The sequence below is a fragment of the Sorex araneus genome, chromosome 5 (genome assembly GCF_027595985.1).
Source record: "Sorex araneus isolate mSorAra2 chromosome 5, mSorAra2.pri, whole genome shotgun sequence".
Lineage (NCBI taxonomy): Eukaryota > Metazoa > Chordata > Mammalia > Eulipotyphla > Soricidae > Sorex > Sorex araneus.
In genome coordinates, this window is record NC_073306.1 from 16,242,670 (window position 1) to 16,268,865 (window position 26,196).

The 26,196-nt window shown below is 39.4% G+C and overlaps 1 protein-coding gene across 1 annotated transcript; it reads left to right on the plus strand.

Annotated features, from left to right (window-relative positions):
* Positions 1-1,517: 1,517 nt before the first annotated feature.
* Positions 1,518-21,895, plus strand: LOC101547409 (cytochrome P450 2J2-like). Its single transcript, XM_055140056.1, has 9 exons — positions 1,518-1,715; positions 5,034-5,196; positions 5,838-5,987; positions 6,324-6,484; positions 7,151-7,327; positions 9,388-9,529; positions 12,946-13,133; positions 15,541-15,679; positions 21,619-21,895. The coding sequence occupies exons 1-9, from the start codon at positions 1,518-1,520 to the stop codon at positions 21,795-21,797; spliced, it is 1,497 nt and encodes a 498-aa protein (XP_054996031.1). The 3' UTR covers positions 21,798-21,895.
* Positions 21,896-26,196: the final 4,301 nt, after the last annotated feature.

The window sequence follows — 26,196 nt, forward strand, 5'->3', positions numbered from 1 at the left end:
TAATGGTTTATAGATTTATTCAGAAATGTGGCATATAGGCAGAGGAAAGGAGTAGTCTAGTAATTTCTCTCCTAATGTAAAAGATATCACATTTTGTTGCTTAAAATATTTTTTGTGTGATTTGATAAAAAAACAAATGCATATCTATTGCACGTTCTCTCTCTCTCTCTCTCTCTCTCTCTCTCTCTCTCTCTCTCTCTCTCTCTCTCTCTCTCTCTTTCTCTCTCTCATCTTGTTTTACTTACTTCCTTTCTGTTCTCAAAGTAGCTCCACAATTTAGGGGAAAGTGTTAGTGAATCACAGATGATACAAGAGAATGACACTAAACATCAGTACCAAGACTCACCAATTCACTTAACTTTGTGGTGTTTTTTTTTTACTTTTTATTAGAGAGTCGCTGTGATGCACAGTTACTAACTTATGAACTTTCGTGTTTGCATTTCACTCATACAGTGATTGTTTACCCATCCCTCCACCAGTGCCCATTCCCCTCCACCAATGATCCCAGTATCCCTCTCACCACCCTCACCCCATCCCCCACGCCCCACCCTGCCTCTATGGTGTTTTCCTTTAGAGCCAAACTACCTGAACCTGAGGTATGTGCACAATATATGCTAGACCCTGCAAAATACTTTTCATAAATTTTCTTATATTAGAACTTAAATGCCTCTGCTGTTTGCATTTTGATTTTGTGGAACAAGAGCTTCAAGTTTTGGTTTGTTTAGAAGATTTTAAAGCAGTGTGGTGTGTGGGGTGTGTGTGTGTGTGTGTGTGTGTGTGTGTGTGTGTGTGTGTGTGTGTGTGCGGGTTTTCAGACCTATGCAATGTTTCCATTTTTCATCTATGGTCAGACAGACGGGGCACATGGAGGAGCAGAACCCTGCGGGGTTGGTAGGGACTGGGGTAAGTTTGGGACTCAGAGTTATAGAGAAGAATCTCAGCAAACCCATGAGGAGGAAGTAGCTCCCTTCAGTGTTAAATAAGCCCGTTTTAGAACCAAGTTTTCTGCTAGAAGCTTTGAAACATCAGAGAGAGTTTTGCACTGCAAGGATTCCTGTACTGCCCATGTATCTTGTCTTTCATCTCACTTGGAGGGACCAATAGGAACGCAGGAGTCAGGGGGGTCAAAATAGAGCAACCCCTCTTCCTGCTCGTCCAGGCCTCTGCGTTCTAGTAAAACCAGGAAGAAACAGGGAAGTCCCCTAATCCAGAAAAAGTCTTGCCCAGGCTTGGGCGAGTTTTCCTAGGAGTCCCTGTGGCAGGGGGGTTGTGGCTGCCAGTGGACGCAACGAGGACCCGAGCGAGGTTCTGGGACTGAGCAGCCAGCACACCCAGCACTGCTTAGGGACAGGACGCTCTAGGCAGCGCACCCGGAACCCGCACAGACCAGAGGGCACACCCACAGAGGGCGGAAAGGGGCGGGACAGGGAGGGGCAGCAGGGTGGCTGTGACAGCTTGACTGCTCAGCCCTCAGACAGAGAGCAGAGCCACTGGACATCGCAGGCGCGCGCCCGGCCATGGTTTCCCTGGAGACCGCGCTCTGGACCGTGCTCCACGGGCGCACCCTCCTGCTGGGCGCTGTGGCCTTCCTGTTCTTTGCATATTTCTTCAGAAAGCGGCGCCCAAAGAACTGCCCACCGGGGCCCTCAAGCCTGGCCATCCTGGTAAACTACTTCCAGGTAGACTTCGGGCAGGTGCTCTTGCAGATTCAGCAGGTAGGAGCCACTAGAGGGGAAAGGGGACAAGTTGCATCCTGACCTTGACCTGCAGGGTCTCAGGGCTGTAGGATGAAGCAGGTGACCAGTGGGGGCCCACTCCTGGCCGGCAGGGTCTCTGGAGTTGTGGAATAGCCCTAAACGTTACTGACCCCTTAGAAGAGCTCTAAAAGCGTGCTAGACTTGTTTCACTCTACTTGCCTTCGGGATATGTTTTTTGGCTTTTGCTTTTATTGGATTGATTAAACTTCGGGGATTTTTGTTGTTTTTGTTCTGTTTTGATTATAGTTTGGGAGCCACACCTTGCAGTACTCAGGGCTTACCGCTGGCTTTCTTGATCAAGGCTTACTCCTGACAGTGCTCAGGAAACCAACTATATGAGGTACCAGGAATTGAAGCAGATGGCATGTGTAGGGCCAGTGCCCCACCCTCTGCACTATAGCTTCCGTCCAGTTGCACTATTTTGGCATTGGCGTATTGTTGTTGATTTACTTAATCATGGAAATTGGATCTACAGGTTGTTTTGTTTTTACCAATTTGAGAAGTTTTGGGGCATTACTGTTTGAAAGATTTTTCTCTATATTCCCTTTCTTTAATCTCCTTCCCTGCACCCTGATGTTTGAAATACCGTGCCTTTGGTTTCTCACACGTGGTTCCTAAGGCTCCAAATCCATGTTTTACTTTTTTTTCAACATGTTTTACTCTTGCTTAGATTAGAAACTTTCCATTGATCAGTTTTTATATTCTTTCTTTCTTTACAACACTTCTATTAAGCTCTTGTTGAGTTCTCATTTAAGTTGTATTTTTACCTTAACACCACTCCTCTTCTTCCTTTCTCTTACCTCTTCTATAACCTCAGTTCTCTCTCTCTCTCTCTTTCTCTCTCTCTATCTCTCAAACTGACCCTTATTTTTTTTTACAGAGGTACAAATCCAAGTCCCTTGGGTACCTATGCACATCTATTTAGAAAGATTTCCCGTCTTATGAGAGTGTTGTGATTGTTCATCAAGACATATTTCAATCACTATTTTAGCATCATTATAGTCTCAACATTTCTGGTGCCAACTCACTGAAGTTGGAATTTTCCTTATTTTTGGTGCAGCAAGTAACTTTGATAATAGAGTGGACCTTTTTTATGTTATATATCAGACACCAGGTTAATCTTTCCTTTCAGCTGACAATCAACCAGCAAGTTCAAAATGCTCAAAGGTCAATGTAGGCAGTAAAGTCTCCTGTCTGGCCTCCTCTCCCTCTTCTAGCTCAGGCTGGAGAGAAGGAAAATGGGGCCAAATGGCAGGGACAGCTCTGGATATTGTAGCCTCTTTTGTACAGCCACACACCTAACCATATATCTTTTATGGTTTTAAGGAGTGCACTCTTACTTCCTCTGTGCCTGCCTTTCTTTGGGTGCCAGTCCCAGTTCTCAGGGGTTTCACTTGGCTTCATTTCAGGGATCACTCCTGATGGCCATATGCAGTGCCAGGGATCAAACCAGGGGCACCTGCCTATGAGGCATTCATCATAAACCCACTACTCTCTCTCTCTCTCTCTCTCTCTCTCTGTTTGTGTGTCCCTCTTCACTTTCTGACCCCATCATTATTTTTAGAATGTCACTGTATCACTGTCTCAATGTCATCCCACTGCTCACCAATTTGCTCAAGCGGGCACCAGTAACGTCTCCGTTGTGAGACTTGTTGTTACTGGTTTTGGCATATCGAATACGCCACGGGTAGCTTGCCAGGCTCTGCTATGTGGGCGAGATACTCGATCTTGTCTGGCATAGGAAATCTGATTTGTTCTCTTGTTTTACCACTAACATAGAAATGACTAGAATGGAATAGGCAAGTGATGAAACCAAGACTGGAATCACATACCTGGCTCAAAAATTTTCATCAGAGATGTTCGATTTTACTTTACATAAAATCTCTCCCTATTCAAATTGGCTCTCCCTATTCAAATTAAGAGAAACTTTGTCCAGGAATTAGGGCCCCTGGTTTTCTTTTAGCTTTCTAGCATCGAATAACATATTATCACATATACATAATAAACTATGTTATGTAACTGAATAAAACACATATAATAGTAAAAATGTTAATAATAATAACCTCACAATATGTAATAATAAATAAAAGTATTATCAATTTGGGGGCTGGAGTAATAGCACAGCAGGTAGGGCATTTGCCTTGCACGCAGGCGACCCGGGTTCGATTTCCAGCATCCCATATGGTCCCCTGACACCGCCAGGAGTAATTTCTGAGTGAAGAGCCAGGAGTGACCCCTGTGCATTGCCAGGTGTGACCCAAAAAGTAAAAAAAAAAAGTATTATCAATTGTCTGAAGGCTCCATTAGACAATAGACTTCTTTGTTATTGTCGTTTTGGGGGTGAGAGGGGTCACACTCATGGTGCTCAGGGTTTGCTCTGGCTTAGTGCTCATGGATCTTTATCAGAGGTGCTCAGGGGATCATATGGAGTTCCAGGGATCAAAGTCAGGTCAGCCCAATGTAAGACAAGTGCTTTACCTGCTGTAGTATAGCTTTTTCCCCTATATAGAGATGTTTTTAAAATGCAGTTTCATTAGTGAGTTTTATTCTCTTTGCATCTTTTCTCCTAACACACTTTCTCTCCAACCCACACCCATCTCCACACTCAGCAATGTCTCTCATTCTTCACAGGCCTCTTGTAGAGATATGGTTCTTGCCCTTCTGTGGTGGCCTGGGGAATCCAAGACTGAAAAGGAATGAAGCATCTTGTAAGACCCCACTACTGACCCACAGAGCCAAGAGTCAAACACACTTCAGACTTAGATTTTTCATTCTAGTGCTCTTTCCCAAAATATAATTGATTCCTTATCATCTAACACATGTGGAGCCAAGAGGAGCATTTCTTGCAATTAAACAGATTGCTTACTGAGAAGATCTTTCTTGCTACACCACACTTACATGAAACATAACTCAGCTTTCCAAGTTGAGGACCTGTAATGAATTTTTTCATTCACCTTCTCTAGGATTGGAGGTTGGAAGCGCCGTTTACTGATGAGGGCTATAGCTTCCTATGTCATTCTAGGGAAACAGGGCTTACTCAATTCTTTGACTACATGAAGGGATGTTTTATAAAGAATATTCATGCTCTGTGGCAGAATAAATCTGGGTCAAGATGCAAAGGGGATAAAAGAGAAGATGAAGAAGCTTTGTCCTCAGATAACGGTTTAACTACACACCAGCACACACAAGACTCCCTTCTCTACAAGCCCCCTTCATACAGCTACACACATGTATGCATGTGCATATTCAACTCTGACTACTGAACTGCTTTTTCAGCTGGTGAAGAAATATGGGAATGTTATTGGCATGGAGTTTGGTGGTATGTACTCAGTAATTATAACTGGATTGCCCTTGATCAAAGAAGCCCTTGTTGAACAGGGTCAGCTCTTCATGAATCGCCCCGTAATCCCTCTCCGAGATCATATCTTTAAGAAAAATGGTAAGTGTCTGGACCAAAGTTAGAAGTGCTTGCTTTATATTCTGATGCTCTGTCTAATAGACACTCTGTGAATATAATTTTCTCAAACTCTCAGAAATGGAGGTCATTACAAACTCCTGTCAAGAAAGTGTATCAAAAGCCTCCTCTCAGAAGATATAGAAGGGTTAGACATAATTTGAGAGATACATAGTGAAGAAACTATGTGTCCTTATATGGACTCATTCAGATTGTTTTCATAAGAAAGTAACTACCTCTCTTCAGAGGATGGTACCAGTAATTGGGTTTTCAAGTTTTCTACCACAGAAAATAAATATTGATCTGTTTTCTTCTGTCCTTTCACAAAAATTTCCTGCCATTCCTTGCAAATGCCATTGTCAAATTAATTCCTAATTTCCTCCCATCCTTAATCATTAAGACTGTGACCCACAGGGTATCTTGTACTTTCTAGTCTATATTAAAACAGTTTTTCATGAACCCTTGAAGTAAATACATAGTGAATAAAATTCTAAATAAAAAATGTGACTCTTTCTCTGTACCAGAACATAGAGTTTTTAGGTGCTTCCCAACCTTTATTTGAAATAATTTAGCCATCAAATAACATGCTTACTTTTGTATCTGTCCTTTCGTTTTTCTTTTTCAAGGACTGCTCATGTCCAGTGGCCAGACATGGAAGGAGCAAAGAAGGTTTACCCTGACAACACTAAGGAACTTCGGTTTAGGAAAGAAGAGTTTAGAGGAACGTATTCAAGAGGAGGCATACTACCTTATCCAACTGATAAAAGAGGAGAATGGTGAGTGCTTCATAGAGCAGGTCCAAGAGGTGGCACTCACTGAGCCACTAAGTAGGTGCTTATAAACTGCCTAAGTGCTTTCCCTGCACCCAGTGCTGTGGGCTTATATCTTGTCCTGATAGTGCTCTCAAATTAAGCACAAGTAGAAAAACATTATCCATATTATTCACTTAAACTCTGTTTTACTTCTTAGACATTGACTGAGTGGCTGTTGTAGATCATACTCTATGGCATACATTATCCAGAGTCTCATGCATGATTCTTTACTCTGAATGTTCTAAGACATGTGGACTTTTCGTTAGAAAATAAACACTCCACCACTTCTTTAACCTCTAGGAAAGCCATTTGACCCTCATTTCAAAATCAACAATGCAGTTTCCAATATCATTTGTTCTATCACCTTTGGGGAACGCTTTGAGTACCAGGATGAAAAGTTCCAGGGACTTCTAAGGATGTTGGATGAAGTTGTATGGCTGGAAGCTTCAACATGGTGTCAGGTAAAGACGTACTCATTCTATGTCTTGATTAAGTAGGATATCGAAGATTACAAACATGTATAAAGTGTACTTTCTTATGAGCTACACATTAAAAAAATGCTTCTGGTGTTTGGATCCACCCAGTAATAGTGGGGTCTAATGTAAGTTTTTTACTCAGTGTGAGCATGCAGTAGACATGATCAAACCCAGACATCTTGAAGGAAAAGCAGTACCCTCACCCAGTGAGCTATCTCCCAGGCCTTAAGAGCAATTATTTTAAATTGACTTCAATACAAATTCATTTGGAATTCAAATAGATTTTTCAATTGAAGAAACTCTACAAGCAATAAGAAAATGGGTTTGCTGGTGTATTTTACCAAATTTAAAAAAACACTTACATATATATATACACATATATACATATATATACATATATATATATCCCTCAGGCTCTTGCAAAAAGATAACAATACTTCCAAACAGTGTATTTGAAGCCAACATTACCATAGGTAGAATGCTGAAGTGTTCTTCAAGTAGCATGCAAAGAGTGGGAGAGAGATAAGAAGAGCCAATCATTACTCTTATTTAAACATAAGTAGGTAAAAGAAAAAAGATATTTCTATTGTCTTAAAGTGTGGAAATATTATACTACATTGTGTTATTTATTGTTTTCTTTTTCTCAAATAGTTATATGGTATGTTTCCAACATTAATGAATTTATTACCTGGACCCCATAGAACGCTTTTTAATGACTGGCAAAATTTGAAATTGTTTGTTGCTGAGATGATTAAAAACCACAAGAGAGATTGGAATCCTGATGAACCAAGAGACTTTATTGATGCTTATCTCAAGGAAATAGAAATGGTGAGGTAACGATGTTGTTCATAAAGAGCAAGTGGGGTAAACTAGTTTTCTATTTATGTGGCAACAAATTACCATAGACTCAGTGGTTTAAGATACTAATTTGTTTTCTTACAACTCTGGGCTGAAGTGATAAGCACAGCGGGTAGGGCATAGCCTTGCACACTGCCGACCCGGATTCGATTCCTCCGTCCTCTCAGAGAGCCAGGCAAGCTACCAAGAGTGTCCCACCTGCACGGCAAAACCTGGCAAGCTACCCGTGGCGTATTCCATATGCCAAAACCAGTAACAACAAGTCTCACAATGGAGACATTACCGGTGTCTGCTTGAGCAAACTGATGAACAATGCTACAGTGCTACAACTCTGGATAAATGTCTGAAATCAATTTCACTGGGCTAAAATTAGGGTGTTGTAGGACTGGACTTTACTTATGGAGGGAAATTGTTGACTCATTTATTATTTTCTACATCTGGGCTCATCTAAAGAAGGTTACACACTAGGGAAAATAGCGATAATCCTTAAACCACTGATTTATTATTATTCATGCTACCTATGTCCACTTTCAGCTCCCAGTGAAAAACAAAATTACTGAGTCAAATACCACAGTTTAACTTCAAAATATTTCATATTTCTCCTTTATAGAAACTTAAGGGGAAAGCCAAGTTGGATATCCATTCTGAAATTGAAGAATCTCTCTGGTTAATATATATATATATGTATATATATACACATATATATACATATATATACAACATTGTCCTGAAACTATAAAATTAACTGTTCTCTGAAAGTTTCCTAAATACTTGAATTTTTCCCATATTTCCTCTTATTTAACTTTCCTAATACCACATTAATAGAAGCATTAATTTCTTATCAGAGGAGTGAGATTTTGCTCACTGTCTTGTGTGGAAGTATGGGACCACATAAAAGAAGTATGGTAAATTGAAGCTTCCAGTAGAAAGCTAAAAAAAAGAGCTGACGGGGTTGGCTTACAGAATCAAAGAATCTATTTAGAAAAAATCTTCAAATGAAAATACAAAAATAATAAGACATAAGAGAAATTCAGTTCATATATCATGGAACAAGATGTGAATATGTTCGAGCGGGCACCAGTAAAGTCTCTCATTGAGAGACTTATTGTTACTGTTTTTGGCATATCCAATACACACGGGTATCTTGCCAGACTCTGTCGTGCGGGCTCAGTACTCTCATTAGCTTGCAGGGCTCTCTGAGAGGGGCAGAAAATCGAACTCAGGTTGGTCACGTGAAAGGCAAACGCCCAACCGCTGTGCTATCGCTCCAGCCCGTGAATATGTTATTTCATTGAATTTGTTTTAAAACGTTGCATCTCGTGTGATTTATAAATGCCATCCTTGAGGGGTGTTTGCGTGTATGCTTATGTTTTATAAAACAGGACAGTGAAGAACAAAGAGTTTATGTGACAATTATTGGAAGTCAAGTCTATCACCTGCAATAACAACTTCTCCTATACTAGTTTCTATGACTAAAGAAACAGCATAAAAATAGTGTTTGGAAAGACCAAAAAGAGTGTAGGGGTTGGAATGCTTCCATTGCTTGTGAACATCCACTTTTCAAACCCTATTACCAGGGACTGGAGCAAAATAGTACAGCAGGTAGGGCATTTGCCTTGCATGCAGCCGACCCTAATTCCACCCTGAGCATCACATACGGTCCCTGGAGCACTGCCAGAAATAATTCCTGAGCACAGGATTGCTCGATGTGACCCCTAAACAGCAACCAAAGAATAAAAAACTCGTTCACAAATTGTCCTCTCCCAAGCATTGCCATGAATACAGAGCCATGAGAAGTTGTCTTGATTTCCATCCACCCAAGATAACAAGTTTCCTGCTCCTGTAATGGGATGATGCTGAAGAGAGCCTTATTAACCTTCTTCTTTCCCCATTGGTTTTTCTAGAAAGACCCAGGGGGAAGGTATTTCTCCAGAGGCTGTTTCTTTCCATGTTCACTCCCAGGCTGAAACCCCAGGAGTTGTTATAACCTAGATCCCTATAAATACACCGTAAATCATTGTGCTTTCTAGCATAAAGGTGAAACCTCTTCCAGTTTCGATGAAGAAAATCTCATCTTCACCACCCTGGACCTTTTCTTTGCTGGCACTGAGACAACTTCAACTACACTGCGCTGGGCTCTGCTCTACATGGCCCTCTACCCAGACATCCAAGGTGAGCAGGGCTGAAAGGGCACCTGGGCCACGACAGCAACATACCTCCTGGGACAGAAGAGAGCCTGGAGGAAAGGAAAGATAGCTTATTAGGTCAGGAGACCATTCATGCAGACTTGAGAACAACCACATTCTTTAATTTTAAGTCAGGATTTATTCCCCACATGAGACAGGTAAATCCAAGAATTGCCTTCCTCAGAAAATTCCAAGTTCAGTAGGAGAGTTAGAGTTGTCACTGTGGAGCTAGATTAACAGTGCATAGGGTGTTCTTTGCTCACAGCTGATCTAGGTTTGATCCCCAGTATCCCATATGGTCTCCTACCATCAGGAGTAGTTCCCGAGGAACATCTGACCACAGTTGGGTGTGCCCCTCCCCAAACACCCCCCACAAACCAAACCCAAACAGAAAGAAAAGAAGGAAAGGAAGGAAGGAAGGGAGGAAGGAAGGAAAGAAAGAAAGAAAGAAAGAAAGAAAGAAAGAAAGAAAGAAAGAAAGAAAGAAAGAAAGAAAGAAAGAAAGAAAGAAAGAAAGAAAGAAAGAAAGAAAGAAAGAAAGAAAGAAAGAAAGAAATAGAGAGAGAGAGAGAGAGAGAGAGAGAGAGAGGGAGGAAGGGAGGGAGGGAGGGAGGGAGGGAGGGAGGGAGGGAGGAAGGAAGGAAGGAAGGAAGGAAGGAAGGAAGGAAGGAAGGAAGGAAGGAAGGAAGGAAGGAAGGAAGGAAGGAAGGAAGGAAGGAAGGAAGGAAGGGAAAAAAGAAAAGAAAAGAAACAGAATTGGCATTCTAAGAAGCTCCAGGAAACAGTTCTGTTCTCACAAGAATTGTGTCCTAGCCTTACCTCCTTTTATCTAATGACTTTCCATTGTCTTGCAGAGAAGTTATCATGTAGACAAATCTCTTAGTCTAGTTCACACATCCTTTGAAGTGCCTTATCCTGATTATCTGACCTCTGCTCAACCCCACTGCATGGTGACCTACCAGAGTCACATGTCATTTTCTCTCACCAAGAACCATCATGCTTGTTTGTTCCTTTATCTGTATGGATTATTCTCATTTCCCTATTAGCTCTGCTTGCGTATAATTTCTTCTGAAATGTGTCTTCAATTATAATTTCTTCTGAAATGTTTCCTCACTCCTCTAGGAAAGACTGACTTTGTCTTCTTCTGGATCTTCCCTAATACATCACTGTTGTCGTGCTCTTCACACAAATTATACCTTTCCAATCAAGTGCAGCCCATTCAAATATGTGTCAGTTAACAATGATTTGTCCATCTCCAGGTTCCAGAGAAATCTGAGCACTTGAGAGATGGGATTTGTTGGGAGGTTTAGTTGAAGCCAGTTAACTTGGGTTTACTCTGTTACTAATAAGAGTAGTTTATTGATGGAATATAAGATCAATTTAGTGAATCAATGCCAAATTTATTTCCCTAAATTTAAGTTAGAATTGATTGAGTATTTAACTTGTACTAAGGATGAGCTTCTACATGAGGTGTACTTAGCTGAGGGGGAAAGGAGGGATTGATATGGGGAGAGGCCAACAGAATGTCATGGAGGGATGTTGGTACTTTTTGTTTGTTTGTATTTGGAAGCCACATCTGGTGGTCTACTCCTGGTGCTATTCAGAGAATCATGCAATTTCAGGTTTCAAATCTCGGCCTCCTATAAGCAAAGCGTGTACGCCAGCATTTGACCATCTTCTAAATCTGGGTGGGTACTTATGTGGTGGTTTTGGTGCAGGAACTTATAATTTAAAGAGGTGTGTAAGTGAAGAGGGTGAATTTGAAGATGTGTGAAATTGTATGTGTCTTTACTGAAGTATGGTCATTAAACTAACACTTCATTTTTTTAATTTGCTCAGGAAATTGTGACATAAAGTGTGTTTAAAACTGAATAATTTAATTTAACTTTAAAATTCACAAAATTTGGGTATGAAAGGGACTTCTATCATGGAATGCCAGAATAAAAATAGCCTTAAAATGCAAATTTCACAGAAATACTATTCATAATATCTAAGAGGTGGAGGCTGTCCAAGTGCTATTGATGACTTAATGATAAACAGAGCATGGAATATTCATACTATGGAATACTAGTTAGCTTAAAAAGAATGGAAGTTTCTGACATATGCTACAACATGGCAATGGAGGGCATTAAACTATATTAGATAACTCAGTTATAATATTTCAAATACTGTGTAATTGGACTAGAGTGATAGCACATTTAACTTGCATGTGGCTGTCCTGGGTTTGATTCCTCCCTCCCTCTCAGAGAGCCCAGCAAGCTACCGAGAGTATACCACCCGCACGGCAGAGCCTGGCAAGCTACCCATGGCGTATTCAATATGCCAAAAACAGTAACAACAAGTCTCACAATGGAGACGTTACTGGTGCCCGCTCAAGCAAATCAAGGAACAACCAGATGACAGTGCTACAGTGTAATCCACTTGGATGACTTGCATGGCAGTCAAATTCATAGGAAACAGAAAAAAAAATTATGGTAATCAAAAGTTAGAACAGCATCATGGGGAGTGGGATTCAGTTGTGCACATTTATTAAATGTTCTGGAGACTAGAGGCATAATGATGAAAATATATTTAACACAATTTAACTATAAGTTAAAAGTTTAAATTATAAATTAAAAACACCATTAAAATATGTTACAATTTTATATATTTTGTGCTACTTATATTTTTACCACTAATAAATTTAAATGGACATGGGGTTTTTTGTTTATATTTTAATAGGAATGTATATCACTCTTAAGGTAAAAGTCACCTAGGCCATCTCTACAGAGCCTTTTTCCTTCCAACTTTTACTTGTCTTTAGAATGATATTTGAGTCAGCACTTTCAAATGGCTCAACGTTGGGGATGTCTTTTCAACAGAAGGAATGGAGTAAGGGATGAAAATACATCTCCTTCTTAATGGGTGTGATCTAAGTAGTAAATGTCCCTTCTAAGTATATTCTAAAAAGCCATGACTTACTTCCAAGTCACTTGGAAATCTGGGAAATGTAGCTGGAAAAGTATGTGTTCAGTGAAATAAAATCTTGTTAGCATAGAAAAAAGAAGACTTCAAGTCACAAATAGCACTTTTATTGTATGGTTGCTCATATAAATCAGCATTTAAGAATACAAAATCATTCTTACAGAAAGGTATATTCATCTGCACTCACGAGAAGAAATAGGTTTCCAGAGTTAATATAATTTGAAGCAAGAATGTTGTAGAACAGAGTTTGTCAGGAGCATTTCCTTACACCTGGGTCCACTTTCTACTCTTAGATTCCTACTGCAAAATTTAGAGTTTATGTGGAAGACTTAAATTTTAGCCATTTTGATTGATTCTAGTGATCCTGGCTCCTAATATGAGTAGAATCAAGAGAACTTACGGAGTGGCAAAATAATAGAAACATCTCTTCCTTTCCAGAAAAAGTACATGCAGAGATCGACAGAGTGATTGGCCAGACGCAGCAGCCAAGCATGGCCCTTCGAGAGTCCATGCCCTACACCCATGCAGTGGTCCACGAGGTGCAAAGAATGGGAAACATCATCCCATTGAATGTGCCCAGGGCAGTGGTAGCAGACACCACCCTGAATGGGTACCACATTCCCAAGGTAACTAGAGGTTTCCAGTCTCACTTGTCAAGCTCACCTTTCAAAAGCTAAGAATCTGAATGATAGAGTCTTATTCTAAGGTGTTCACTCTTCAAAAAAGATACATATTTTACACAAGATCTGATATCAAAGGGGATTTCTTTTACACATGTGATCTTAGAACATGAATCATCTTCCTGTTAATGACTATTATGAATGGGAAGGAGATTCCTAAGAGAAATTGAAGACTGGCTTTGGCACTTTTTTTGCATGAAACTGATGAGGGTTTGATCCCTGCCAGCACCTTTGATCCCTTCAGTCCCACCATGAGTGCTTCCTCAATGCAGAGTAAGCCCAAAGTAAGCCCAAGAAACTCCTGGATGTGAACCAAAATGAATCCAAAAAACAAAAGGATAATTGAGCCCTTCTCTACCAATTTAATATTAATGTAGAAGTTGTTAGATTAATAGGTAATATTAGTTGAAAGGGCTGGAGAGATAGCACAGCGGATAGGGCATTTGCCTTGCATGTGGACTACTTAGGTTCGATTCCTCCGTCCCTCTCGGAGAGCCTAGCAAGCTACCAAGAGTATCTCACTTGCAGGACAGAGCCTGACAAACTACCTGTGGTGGATTCGATATGCCAAAAACAGTGACAAGAAGGCTCACAATGGAGACGTTAATGGTGCCTGCTCAAGCAAATTGATGAGCAACAGGACGAGAGTGAGAGTGATAGTAGAATTTATTGTCACTGCCATCCCGTTGCTCATCGATTTGCTCGAGCGAGCTCCAGTAATGTCTCCATTATCAGACTTGTTGTTACTGTTTTTGGCATATTGAGTACACCACGGGTAACTTGCCAGGCTCTGCCATGGGGGCAAGATACACTCGGTAGCTTGCTGGGATCCAGTATAATTGATAAGCAAAATATTCCAAAGTATTTTTTCCACCTATTCCAGAGAGTCCATAGGGTGCCTTAAAAGGATTAACCCACAGAGGAATCAGTCCAAGAGTGTGAAATACTAATTATTAGATAGGTAAAGAAAGAAACCAATAGTAACACAGCAATTATTATGCACATTAGAGTATACAAGTTCTTTACAAATGTCTGAATCAGTCCACAGAATAATAATTATTCCAATTTTATAATTGAAAAGTCAAAGCTGAATGATAATAAATTTGTAGGATTCCTTCAGTATACAAGCGAGAAGAGTTCTGACTCTGCTCTGTGCTATATTCTGGCATATAAACATATAAACTCCTCTAAAAACAGGAGTTGCATTTTTTGACTTTAAAGCATCTTCCTGTACTCTATCTCACTTGGCCTGTGTTAACTTCCCGTCCCTCAATAAAGGAAATTCTGCTCCCCCTCCACCTATAATCTGGGCAGATGGCTGTCCTTTGCCCCCTAACCGCCTCTCAGCACACTGCATAATCATAGTATTTCTGTAGTTCCTGTTTATCTGGGTCTGAGTGTCCTTACCTGGGAGTGATCTCTGTCTAGAGATATGGTGAAAACAACCACTGGACAAGCTACCAGTGATCACAACCTTGGATACTGTCTCTACAGTGTCAGGCCAGCTGTTGAAACCATTATTGTATACACTAATAAAAAAAGTTTTAAGATACTTTCGAAAAACAAATTTACATATAAATTGTATATAAATATACAAAATATATATAAATATGAAGGACAAGAGTGGCCGGAGACATTCAGGAAGATGTAATACATATGCACCATCCCATCCTATACAAAGGAGCAAGGTACAGGGGTCAGGGCCATTGAGGGAATGTAGATAGTCCACAGAACATGAGACAGCAAAGACTTAATTAAACACTTGTTTGCTTTTGAATATCAATTAATTCCACTCCAATGATCCAGTCCATCTTAACCAGTTTCCTCTGATAAAAAATCACATTTTAAAGTTTTATTGATGTATGACTGGTTTACAATATTATAAATTTTGAGTCGTATAGTTTCCATCTGAATATTTGGCTAATCCTCACCACATCAGTTCTGCCATTACATATTGGAATTCATTTCCTCTACTGATTCTTTTCACTTTTCCTCCCTTTTAAGTTGCATATCCACTATATAATCCATGTTCTATTTTAGTGTTTTTTGTTAGTTCATTGGCATTGGCTTTTCAATATGCCCGTGAGTAGAACCATCTAGTAATTGCATTTCACTTTCTGGCTTTTCTCATGCAGTGCATCACTTCAAATTCCATGTACTTTGCCCTAAGTGACAGAAGTTCTTCCCTCTTTATCACTAAGATTCCCTGAAGCATATAGGCCACAGTGTCTTTGCACAGTCCTCCTGATGTAGGCCTTTAGGTTATTTTCATGCTCTGCCTGTTGTGGACTGATATGAACATATTGGCTGTTATATCCTGTCCAACGTACCTGACTCTCTGTGCTTTCTCCAGGGGACCTCAGTCTTAACCAATCTGACAGCTCTTCACAGAGACCCTGCAAAGTGGGCCACCCCTGACACATTCAATCCGGAACATTTTCTGGAGAACGGACAGTTTAAGAAGAGGGAAGACTTCCTGCCTTTCTCCATAGGTGAGTTGTAATTCATCATAGAAGGATCATCCAGAGTTCACCTCACAGCCCTTCTCTGTTCTCCCCCTGGGACCCTTTGGTTTAGTCGGAGTGTGTCCAGAGATCTCAGCCCAGCCAGACTCTTCATGGCTTTAGGCTGCCTGACTTCCTAGGCCCTCACTTGCCTCTGATGCAGATTCCAGTCCCACTCAGTTCAGTGCTCCTAAACCCTGGGAATAGAACTTCAGACCTCATCTTTTGCACATGTTGAAAACTGGATACTTGCCATCTTTAGAGCATTTGGAAAATGTCTAATTCACATAGAACCAGATGAAGAGGGATCAAGAACCGGAGTCATTGCTTCTCGTTATGAGCGTTCAGGAATTATATAGGAGTTTTCTCTATATGTCTTCTCCACAAGAATTTATTTCGTCTTTTTGCATTTCATTCCTTTCACAATTCCAGTTAATACATATATATGACTCACAACATAAAATGAACAAAAGACAATTTCTCACTCTTACATGTGACAGCCCACGTGTTTATGGAAGAATGGCTTTACTTACATTAGAAAACAAATAACAGAAATTTGTAGTACATATCAGCCTTTAATTTAGATACTTTGTATAGGTTATTTAAGTATCACCCAGTTCCTTCCCTCTAGATATTTTCTGTCATTTGTTATGCACCAGGCAGTCAGTTCTGAGGATTTTTGAATGAATGATGCAGAAAAGCCAAAAACAGTATTCTTATCAAACATGTCTAATTTTTCACCAGTTTCAAATTCCTATCACTAGAGATAAGAAATTTAAAAGTAATTAAGGATGACATCTAAAGTCATAATATATGTAGCAGAGTTAAAATTAGTATTAACCAGATTTATCAAAATAAGATCACTGATTTTTGCTTGATTAAAAAATTTTCCTTTTAAAAAAAAGAAACAGAGGTTAGAGGGTTTTCTAAGTATAATATCATATCATCAGCGAATAGTGAGAGCTTGATTTCTTCCTTTCCTACCTGAATGCCCCTTAATATCTTTTTCTTGCCTAATAGCTATTGCAAGTACTTCAAGTACTATATTGAACAGAAGTGGAAAGTGGGCATCCTTGTCTCGTCCCTGTTCTCAGAGGGAAGGGTCTTAGTTTTTCTCCATTGAGGATGATGCTTGCAGTAGGCTTGTGGTAGATGACTTTGACTATATTGAGGAAGGTCCCTTCTATACTCATTTTGGCGAGAGTTTTCATCATAAACAGGTGCTGGATCTTGTCAAATGCTTTCTCTGCATCTATTGATATGATTATCTGATTTTTATCTTTTCTTTTGTTGATATGATGGATTATGTTGATTGATTACTGAATGTTAAACCATCCTTGCAAACCCTAAAACCTCTACCAAGAAACTCCTAGAAACAATAGACTCAAATAGTAAAGTTGCAGGCTATAAAATCAATACCCAAAAGTCCATGGCTTTCTTATATGCAAATAATGAGAGAGAAGAAAGCAACATGATAAAAGCAATCCCGTTCACAATTGTGCCTCAAAAAATCAAGTACCTCGGAATCAGCTTAACTAAGGAGGTAAAGGACTTGTATAATGAAAACTACAAAACGCTACTTCAGGAAATAAAAGAAGACATGAGGAAATGGAAAGACATCCCCTGCTCATGGATTGGAAGAATTAATATTGAAAAAATGGCAATTCTCCCCAAAGCACTGTACGAATTCAATGCAATCCCTATAGGGATACCCTTGTCATTCTTCAAAGAAATGAAGCAAGTGCTCCTGAAATTCATATGGAACAATAAGCCCCCACGAATAGCTAAAGCAATTCTTGGGAAAAAGAAAATGGGAGAAATCAACCTCCCCAACTTCCAACTCTACTATAAAGTGGTAGTCATTAAAACAGCTTGGTACTGGAACAAAGGCAGAGCGGCAGACCAATGGAACAGGGTTGAATACTCTGACACACACCCCCCCAAATATATGACAATCTAATCTTTGATAAGGGAGCAAGAAATGTGAAGTAGAGCAAGGAAAGCATGTTTAACAAATTGTGCTGGCAAAATTGGACAGCTACATGCAAAAAAATGGGCTTAGACCTCCACCTATCACCATGTACAAAAGTCAGATCAAAATGGATTAAAAACCTCAACATCAGAACAGAATCCCTAAGGTACATTGAATACAAGGTCGGCAAAACCCTCCACGACACTGAAGACACTGGTATCTTCAAAGCTGACATGCCACTGGCCAAGCAAGTGAAAACAGAGATAAATAAATGGGACTATCTCAAACTAAGAAGCTTCTGCACCTCAAGAGAAACAATGACCAAAGTACAAAGACTATCTACAGAATGGGAAAGGATATTTACGCAGTACCCATCCGATAAAGGGTTGATATCAAGGATATACAATGCACTCATTGAACTCCACAAGAAGAAAACTGCCAACCCGATCAAAAAATGGGGTGATGAAATGAACAGAAACTTTCCCAAAGAAGATATCTGAATGGCTCAGAGGCACATGAGAAAATGTTCAACATCCCTAATCATCAGGGAGATGCAGATCAAAACAACAATGAGACATCATCTCACACCACAGAGACTGGCCCACATCCCAAAAAACAAAAGCAACCGGTGTTGGCGTGGATGTGGGGAGAAAGGGACTCTCCTTCACTGCTGATGGGAATGCCGACTGGTTCACCCCTTTTGGAAAACAATATGGATGATTCTCAAAATATTAGAAATTGACCTTCCATTTGATCCAGTAATACCACTCCTGGGAATATATCGTGGAGAGGCAAAAAGGTATAGTAGAGATGGCATCTGCATTTCTATGTTCATTGCAGCACTGTTTACAATAGCCAGAATCTGGAAAAAAACAGAGTGCCCCAAAACAGATGACTGGTTAAAGAAACTCTCGTACATCTACACAATGGAATACTACGTACCGGTCAGAAAACATGAAGTCATGAAATTTGCATATAAATGAATCAACATGGAAAGTATCATGTTGAATGAAATGATCAGAAAGAAAGAGACAGACATAGAAAGATTGCACTCATATATAGAATATAATATAACTGAGAAGTACAAGTTTGCAGTGATGCAATTTCTGGCATATATTTCTCTGGACTTAGTTACTAAAATACTAAAATACAGAAACCCAAATATGTGAGGCTGCTAGTGCGGTCACACTACGTCATATCTCTTCATTCTCAGCAATAGAAAACAAATTATCAAATGATTCCTTTTCAGTAGGTCAGACTTTAGGAGGGAGAAACTCTAAACAATAATAGTGAGTTTTGTTAAATATTGAATGTAATCAAAGTGAAAGTAAAGTGAAATTTATCAGTTACACAGGCTGGGTGGGTGGCTAGGGGTTTGGGGGGGCTAGGAGTGTGGAGGGCTAGGAGTGTGGAGGGCGGCGTGGAGCTATACTGTGATTCTTGGTGGTGGGATATGTGCAGTGGTGAAGGGATGGTTGTTCGATCATTGTATAACTGAGACTTAAACCTGAAAACTTTGTAACATTCCACATGGTGACTCAATAAAAAAAATAAATACATAAAGCAGTGATTAAGGCAAAAAAGTAAATAAAGAAATTAAAAAAGAAACACCTACAAAGATCTGATATTATACAATACATGCTAGTTTGCCTGTCATTAAATGAACTATGAAAAATTTTCTGTTACAGGAACATGTTTTATATAACAATGCATAACTCAGAGAGGAACTAGAATTTGAATCACAGGTGCCATACTTTCCCATTATGTTATAGGATTCCCATTACACTGGTTATTATTAAAATATCTTTGATTGTATTCATATGGTTCATTGTCACATTGAACAAGTGATTTCTGAATATGATGGTTGATATGAGACCTAGGAATTCCTTTAGTCTCTGAATATAAGAGCTTTAAGGGTTATTTTTTTTTCTTTTTTAATGAATCCCCAGGACATACTGACTTACAAACTTTCGTGCTTATGTTTCAGTTATACAATGACTGAGTACTCATTCCTCCACCAGTGCCCATTCTCCACCACCAATGTTCCCAGTACCCCTCCCAACACCCCACCTCATTGCCCCCCATCTCCACCCTACCTCTGTGGCGGGCACATTCCCTTTTACTCCCTCTCTCCTTTCAGGTGTTATGGTTTGCAATACAAGTACTAAGAGGCCATCCTGTTTGTTCCATAGTCTACTTTCAGCACGCATCTCCCATCCCAAGCAAACCCTCCAAGCATCATTTACTTAGAGGTCCCTTCTCTATCTCAGTTGCCTTTTCTTTCAGCATCTGAGGTCGGCTACCAAGTTGTAGAACAATCCTCCTGGCCTTTATCTCTAGTATCCTTGGGTTTTAGTCTCCCAGTGTGTTACTTTATATTCCACAAATGAGTGCAGTCATTCTGTTACTGTCCCTCTCTCTCTGACTCATTTCATTTAGCATGATACTCCACTGATCTGAAAGTTTTATGACTTCATCTTTTCTAACAGCTGCATAATATTTCATAGTGTAGATATAGCAAAGTTTCTCTCTTTTTTAAATTTTATTGATTCACCGTGAGATAGTTACAAGCTTTCATGTTTGGGTTACAATCTCACAATGATCAAACACCCATCCCGCCACCAGTGCACATTCCCCACCACCAATATCTTGAGTATACCCTTCTATCCCAATCTCCCCTGCCTCCATGGCAGACAATATTCCCCATACTCTCTCTCTACTTTTGGGCATTATGACTTGCTACACAGACACTGAGAGGTCATCATGTTTGGTCCATTATCTACTTTCGGCATGCATTTCCCATCCCAGCTGGTTCTTCCAGCCATCATTTTCTTAGTGATCCCTTCGCTATTTCATCTGCCTTCTCCCCTCCGCTCATGAAGCAGTCTTCCAGCTATGGGGCAATCCCCTTGGCCCTTGTATCTACTGTCCTTGGGTGTCAGCCTCATGTGATATTATTCTATACTCCACAAATGTGTGTGCAGTATACCAAAGTTTCTTTAACCAGTCGTCTGTTCTCAGACACTCGGGTTTTTTTTTTTTTCCAGATTCTGGCTATTGTAAATAGTGCTGCAATAAACATACAAGTGCAGATGTCATTTATACTACGTTATTTAAAGAGCTTTAATTTTTGTGTTGCAGCTCAAAGTTTCAGTTGTATATTTCTACTTCTATTACTGGTGCTTTGCCAATGACAATTATATTGCTCCATTTGAATCACAGACTTCATTTGCAAACATATTACCTCATTACCTAATAGCAACTTGTTATACTTAGACAGAAAATGGGGTAGCATCTCTTCTCTTCATCTAAGAAAACTAAGAATGAGTAAAAGTTATTTTTTATGCAAAATCTTGTGACCAAGGAACTGACAGAATAGGTCATAGGACTCAATTTTCATACTTCCACTCTAGTATTCTTTCTAGCATAACTACAATACATATCACCTTCTCACACAACATTAATATTTAACCTCATTTCTTAAGACCCTCACACTTAATAATCATTTACTTTAAATAATATACATCAATTAACATATTGGTATATAACAAACTATCTATGATGTTCATTATCTTAAAACAAAAAATGCAGAGTCTGGAAGATATTCTATGGATTAAGGTGCCTGCTTAGTATGTCTAGGTAATTGTAAAGATTAGAACGATATTTTGTAATTTGCTTGTCAGCTTTCGAGTTGTTGATGATTGGAATCTTTCAGCTTAAAATCTGAAAAGTCAAAGCTCCTTCTCTGGTCTCACACTTAATCCTTCCCCCTGCCCATAGGCATCAGAGTTGAGACTCTGTACTTCCACCTTCTATCTTTGGTCAACCCAGGTGGTTGTGGGAGTAGACGAGACCCTGACACAAAGCCTAGAGCAGGTCCTTCCTCTGGCAGGACTCACAGGAAGTGGTGGGAGACCTGACTGAACCTCACCTGCCTTTTGCTTTTGTCTTGCAGGAAAGCGGGCATGCCCTGGAGAACAGTTGGCTAGGACTGAGTTGTTTGTTTTCTTCACTTCGCTCATGCAGAAGTTTACCTTCAGGGCCCCAGAAAATGAGCAGCTGAGCCAGAAGTTCAGGATGGGCCTCACCCTTGCCCCTGTCAAATACCGAATCTGTGCTCTCCCCAGGGTCTAGAGGCCCTGGGAAGGGGTGACCGCTGAAAGCCCATATCTGCTCAAAAGCTAGAGCCACAATGAATGTGGTCCCTGAAGGAAGATGGGGAAAGTGGACTCAGAGAAACCCCACACCTCCAATCCCAGGTCTTCTAGAACCCTGATTAGGGCAGCCATGAATGATTTATCTTTTTTCACAGGAGATGAAAGAAGACATGGTTCTCTAATGAAGAATTAAAGAAGGGCCGGCTTGGGGTGGGGATGAGGCTGAAAGTAGACTATGGACTGAACATGATGGCCACTTAATACCTCTGTTTCAAACCACCACACCCAAAATGAGAGAGAGAGCAAAAGGGAATGCCCTGCCACAGAGGTGGGTTGGGATGTAGAGGACAGGGTGGGGGTGGTGGGAGGGATGCTGGGATCATTGGTGGTGGAAAATGGGCACTGATGGAGGGATGAGTACTCGATTATTGTATGACTGAAATGCAAGCACCAAAGTTTATAAGTCTGTAACTGTACCTCACAGTGATTCACTAATAAAACTTTTTTTAAAAAAAGAATGTTAAAATGTTGTATATGCTATAGTAAACAATTTTCTGATATAACTATGCTGCTGCTCTTGTTTGATAGACCTAAGATCTATTTCATCCAGTTGAATTAGTCACCTCTGCATAGAAAATTTTCCTGATGTGTAGTGGGCCACATACAGTGATGCTAATGGGCTATTCCATGTATAGTGCTGTGTAGCACTCCTAGTGGTGACAGGGGAATCATGTGACTCTTGGAATTCACCTTCAACAATACATTTACTCTAGCTATTTGAACTATAGAACTGGTTATGTATATATATTTATATTTTATATACACAAAAATAAAAATGCTATGATACAAATAGGAAATGAAGGAAAATGACTTCATGTTTTTGCTATCAGAGTAACTCTTCATTTTCAGATTTAAGGGAACCTAGAACTTAGTATTTTAATATGCTATTACTATATATTTTCTATTTGGGGTTAACTAGGAAAAGCTTAAAAGTGATAAAAAACAAAACAAAACCTTCATTTCACTACAATTATGTTGAAGAGTTAGAATATATTACAGACTTCTTAAATTGCATTCAGGTATCAGAAACTCTATTTCTCATTAGATTGTGGGCTACTATAAAGCATATTATTTCTGGTAAGGAAGTAGATAAGGAAATTCAAATATATATTTCTGATAAAAAAGAATGTTTTAAAAATTGCTTATTTTCCCTCCTACAATCCATGTGGAGGGAATCAGGGGACATTGGTGGTGGGCAATGTTCACTGGTGAAGGAAACTTGTATGACTGAAACCAACAAAGAACAACTTTGTGTATCTCACTGTGATTCAATTAAATCATTTTTCAAAATTGAAAAAACAAGAATTGATGTAAAGATCAGAGCATGTCATAGATCCTATTGAGTTTGAGAAACCATAAAGCAATCTAAAAACTTACAATTGGAACCTATGGCTTCCTTCCTTGCACACATTTTCACTGTGGTCTCAGGAGATGACTCAGGTTTCTCAGGGAATAGAGGGTTGAGAGGAGTTGGGAGTCAGATCCTGCCAAGGATGTCCCAGTCAATATTGACCTTGAAGGTCCTCACACTGTAGCCCTGGGTGCTACCTTTCTTGTTCCTGCCTCAACAAGGCCTTCAACAAAGTCAGCAGTTTTATTTACTACTTAGAGTCCAGTTTCCATGAAGAAGTCAGTTCTGTTTCACTAAGGGGACACAATGAGGACCACGTAGTTGGTGACCATAATTAATCCAACATGGGAAGCTAGTGGAACTCTTTTGTCTTTAAGAATAATCCATTCCCTTAAATATTCTGTTAACTCTATAAAGCTATTTCATAGTGATCTGACCATGTAATGGATATGATATTTTTTTACAAATTAAATTTAAGGTTTCAAAATTGAAATATCAGCACTGTAAATTCAGCTGGACCTAGTATAATAGTTCTATAGCAGAAAAATCAGAAACGTCAGAATCCTGATAAGTTTTTCTCTGTAATCAATAGTGCAACAAAAATAGAAGAGCTTCTAGTTCTGAGAATGTATAGCTGTTTCGAGGCAGACTCCAATACAAATTTGCATGCACTCACATGCACACATGCATACACACACACACATGCACACACACACACACACACACACACACACACACACACACTCCTGACAAAGGAAACAAGCCATAGATATATTTTCACCTAAAGTTATCTTACCTAAGTAATTTAAATAACCATGGGAAAAACTGGGTCCTCCAGGTGTTTTCCTAGAAGTGGTATTGCTTGTTCATATGAAAGCTCAATTTCTAGTATTTTGAGAAATGTCCATATTGTTTTTCTAAGATTCTGGACCAGTTGGCATTCCCACCCAAGTGTAACCATAGTAACAAGTTATAAAAGCATCAAAAAGCTAACAGGGAAATGTAGGGGGAAGCAGGATGCTACCAAAACTCCTTCCCGTATTCCCAAAATTCACTGGGTTATATCATAAGAAATTATAGGTGTATGTGTGTGTTTATATATTTTTCAGTCTTCACAAAGAAAAGTAAACCACTTTATGTATTTTACTAATTGTCAAATTACAGGTTTTATTTTAAAAATAACTTTCCATGCAAACAAATTTTCATGTGTGCCTAATTTTTAAATTGTATTTTAGGTAATGAGTACAGTAATGATACGTTTATGGTGTTTATACAAGTGTACAACTTCACTACCAACAAATGCCCAAAATCTTTCACCATTGTCTTTTTGTAATATATGGTCCTTCTATTTTAATTTAAATCTTAGTGAGGAAAGGATATCTTTTTTGTGTGGGATATTTTTTTACAATTTCATTAGTCATCTGATTGTAACAAGCAATTCAAAATAAATTATTTGGAGCCGCTGAGGGGGTAGTTTGGGGGGTGGTTGGAAAAATGGGGACAATGGTGACGGGAAGGTCACACTGGTGTTTAGATTGGTGGCACAATATTGAGTACTTGTAACAAATGTATTATGAACAACTTTGTGAACCACAGACTTTAAATAAAGTTAAAATGTATGTAAAAAATCAATTTAATTTCAAAAATGTAGAAATGTGAGTTTTTCAATAAGGAATTTTATGGACTGAGGCTTTAAGTAGATTAAGAGAAAGTGTCAAAAGATAAAACAAAATTAAAGAAAATTAGTACATTGAAAAGGTTTGTGAGGAGGTTAATGAAGAGAGGAAGTTTTTACTTTTATTTTATTTTATTTTGCTTTTGGGGTCACACCCAGCAATGCACAGGAGTTACTCCTGACTCTGCACTGAGGAATTACTCCTGGCGGTGCTAGGGGGACCATACAGGATGCTGGGTTTTGAACCCAGTTCAGCAATGAGCAATAACAATGCCCTACCCGGTGTGCTATTGCTCCAGTACCCAGAGAAAGGAATTTTTTAAAAGAAACTATATACGGAAAGTTAAATCAGATCAAATGAATAATTATTAAAAAATTCTTTGAGGTTTAATTTTAAATCATTGATGTGTTAAGCCAACTTTGATTTCTCTAATTTCCTAAGTGGAGAGTTATGATCAGTGTATGATATGACCTAAAATTCCCAGTGGTGTCAATTACCGCTTGTCCTTCCACTGACCCAGATACCCTCCTTCCTTCTACCATGGAGATTTACCTGGCTTCAAGCAACCAATGAGATTAGAATATGTCAGTCAAGCTGACTTCTGGCACCAGGCGCTACAATATCTTAAAAGAAACATTGCTTTATGATAGAAGATCCTCTATTGAACTGGGGATTTTAAAAATCTGGGTACATATTGGTGTTATTAATGACAGAAATAGAAGCCTAGTCATTGACCTTGGGAAAATCAGCCCAGTTGGCAACATTGTTAGCTTTAACCCAAGTCCAAAAATGGGTAAAATAAGATCCATCTACACATTTTCCAAATATGTGTTGATGGTATAGTGTGGGAAAATTTAGGAGTTTTACCTGAATCTCTCCATGTTATATAAAAAGCAAATATCTAAACTGCTTGTATCACTTGTATCACTTGTCATCCCATTGATCTTTGATATACTCTAGCGGGTGCCAGTAACGTCTCCATTTGTCCCTGTCATGTGCTGGTGTAGCCCAATGGTATCTGCTCTCTCCAGGAACATGAAGAGCCTCAAATTGTTCGTTCAGATTTTGATGAAGAAGTCTGATCATCTTGTAGGCGGGCAGCCATGCAGTCTTTTGACATCCCGTGGAATCCAGATTTATTGAGCCAATTTTATTCACCATGAGTTTTATCATAATTCACTACAAGGTGCATCGGATTTTCAGACCAGATGGCATAAGGAGATGATTTGAAAGATCACATGACTGAGACAAATGTCTCCACTATAGCAGTCTGTTCTGAAATGGCCCTT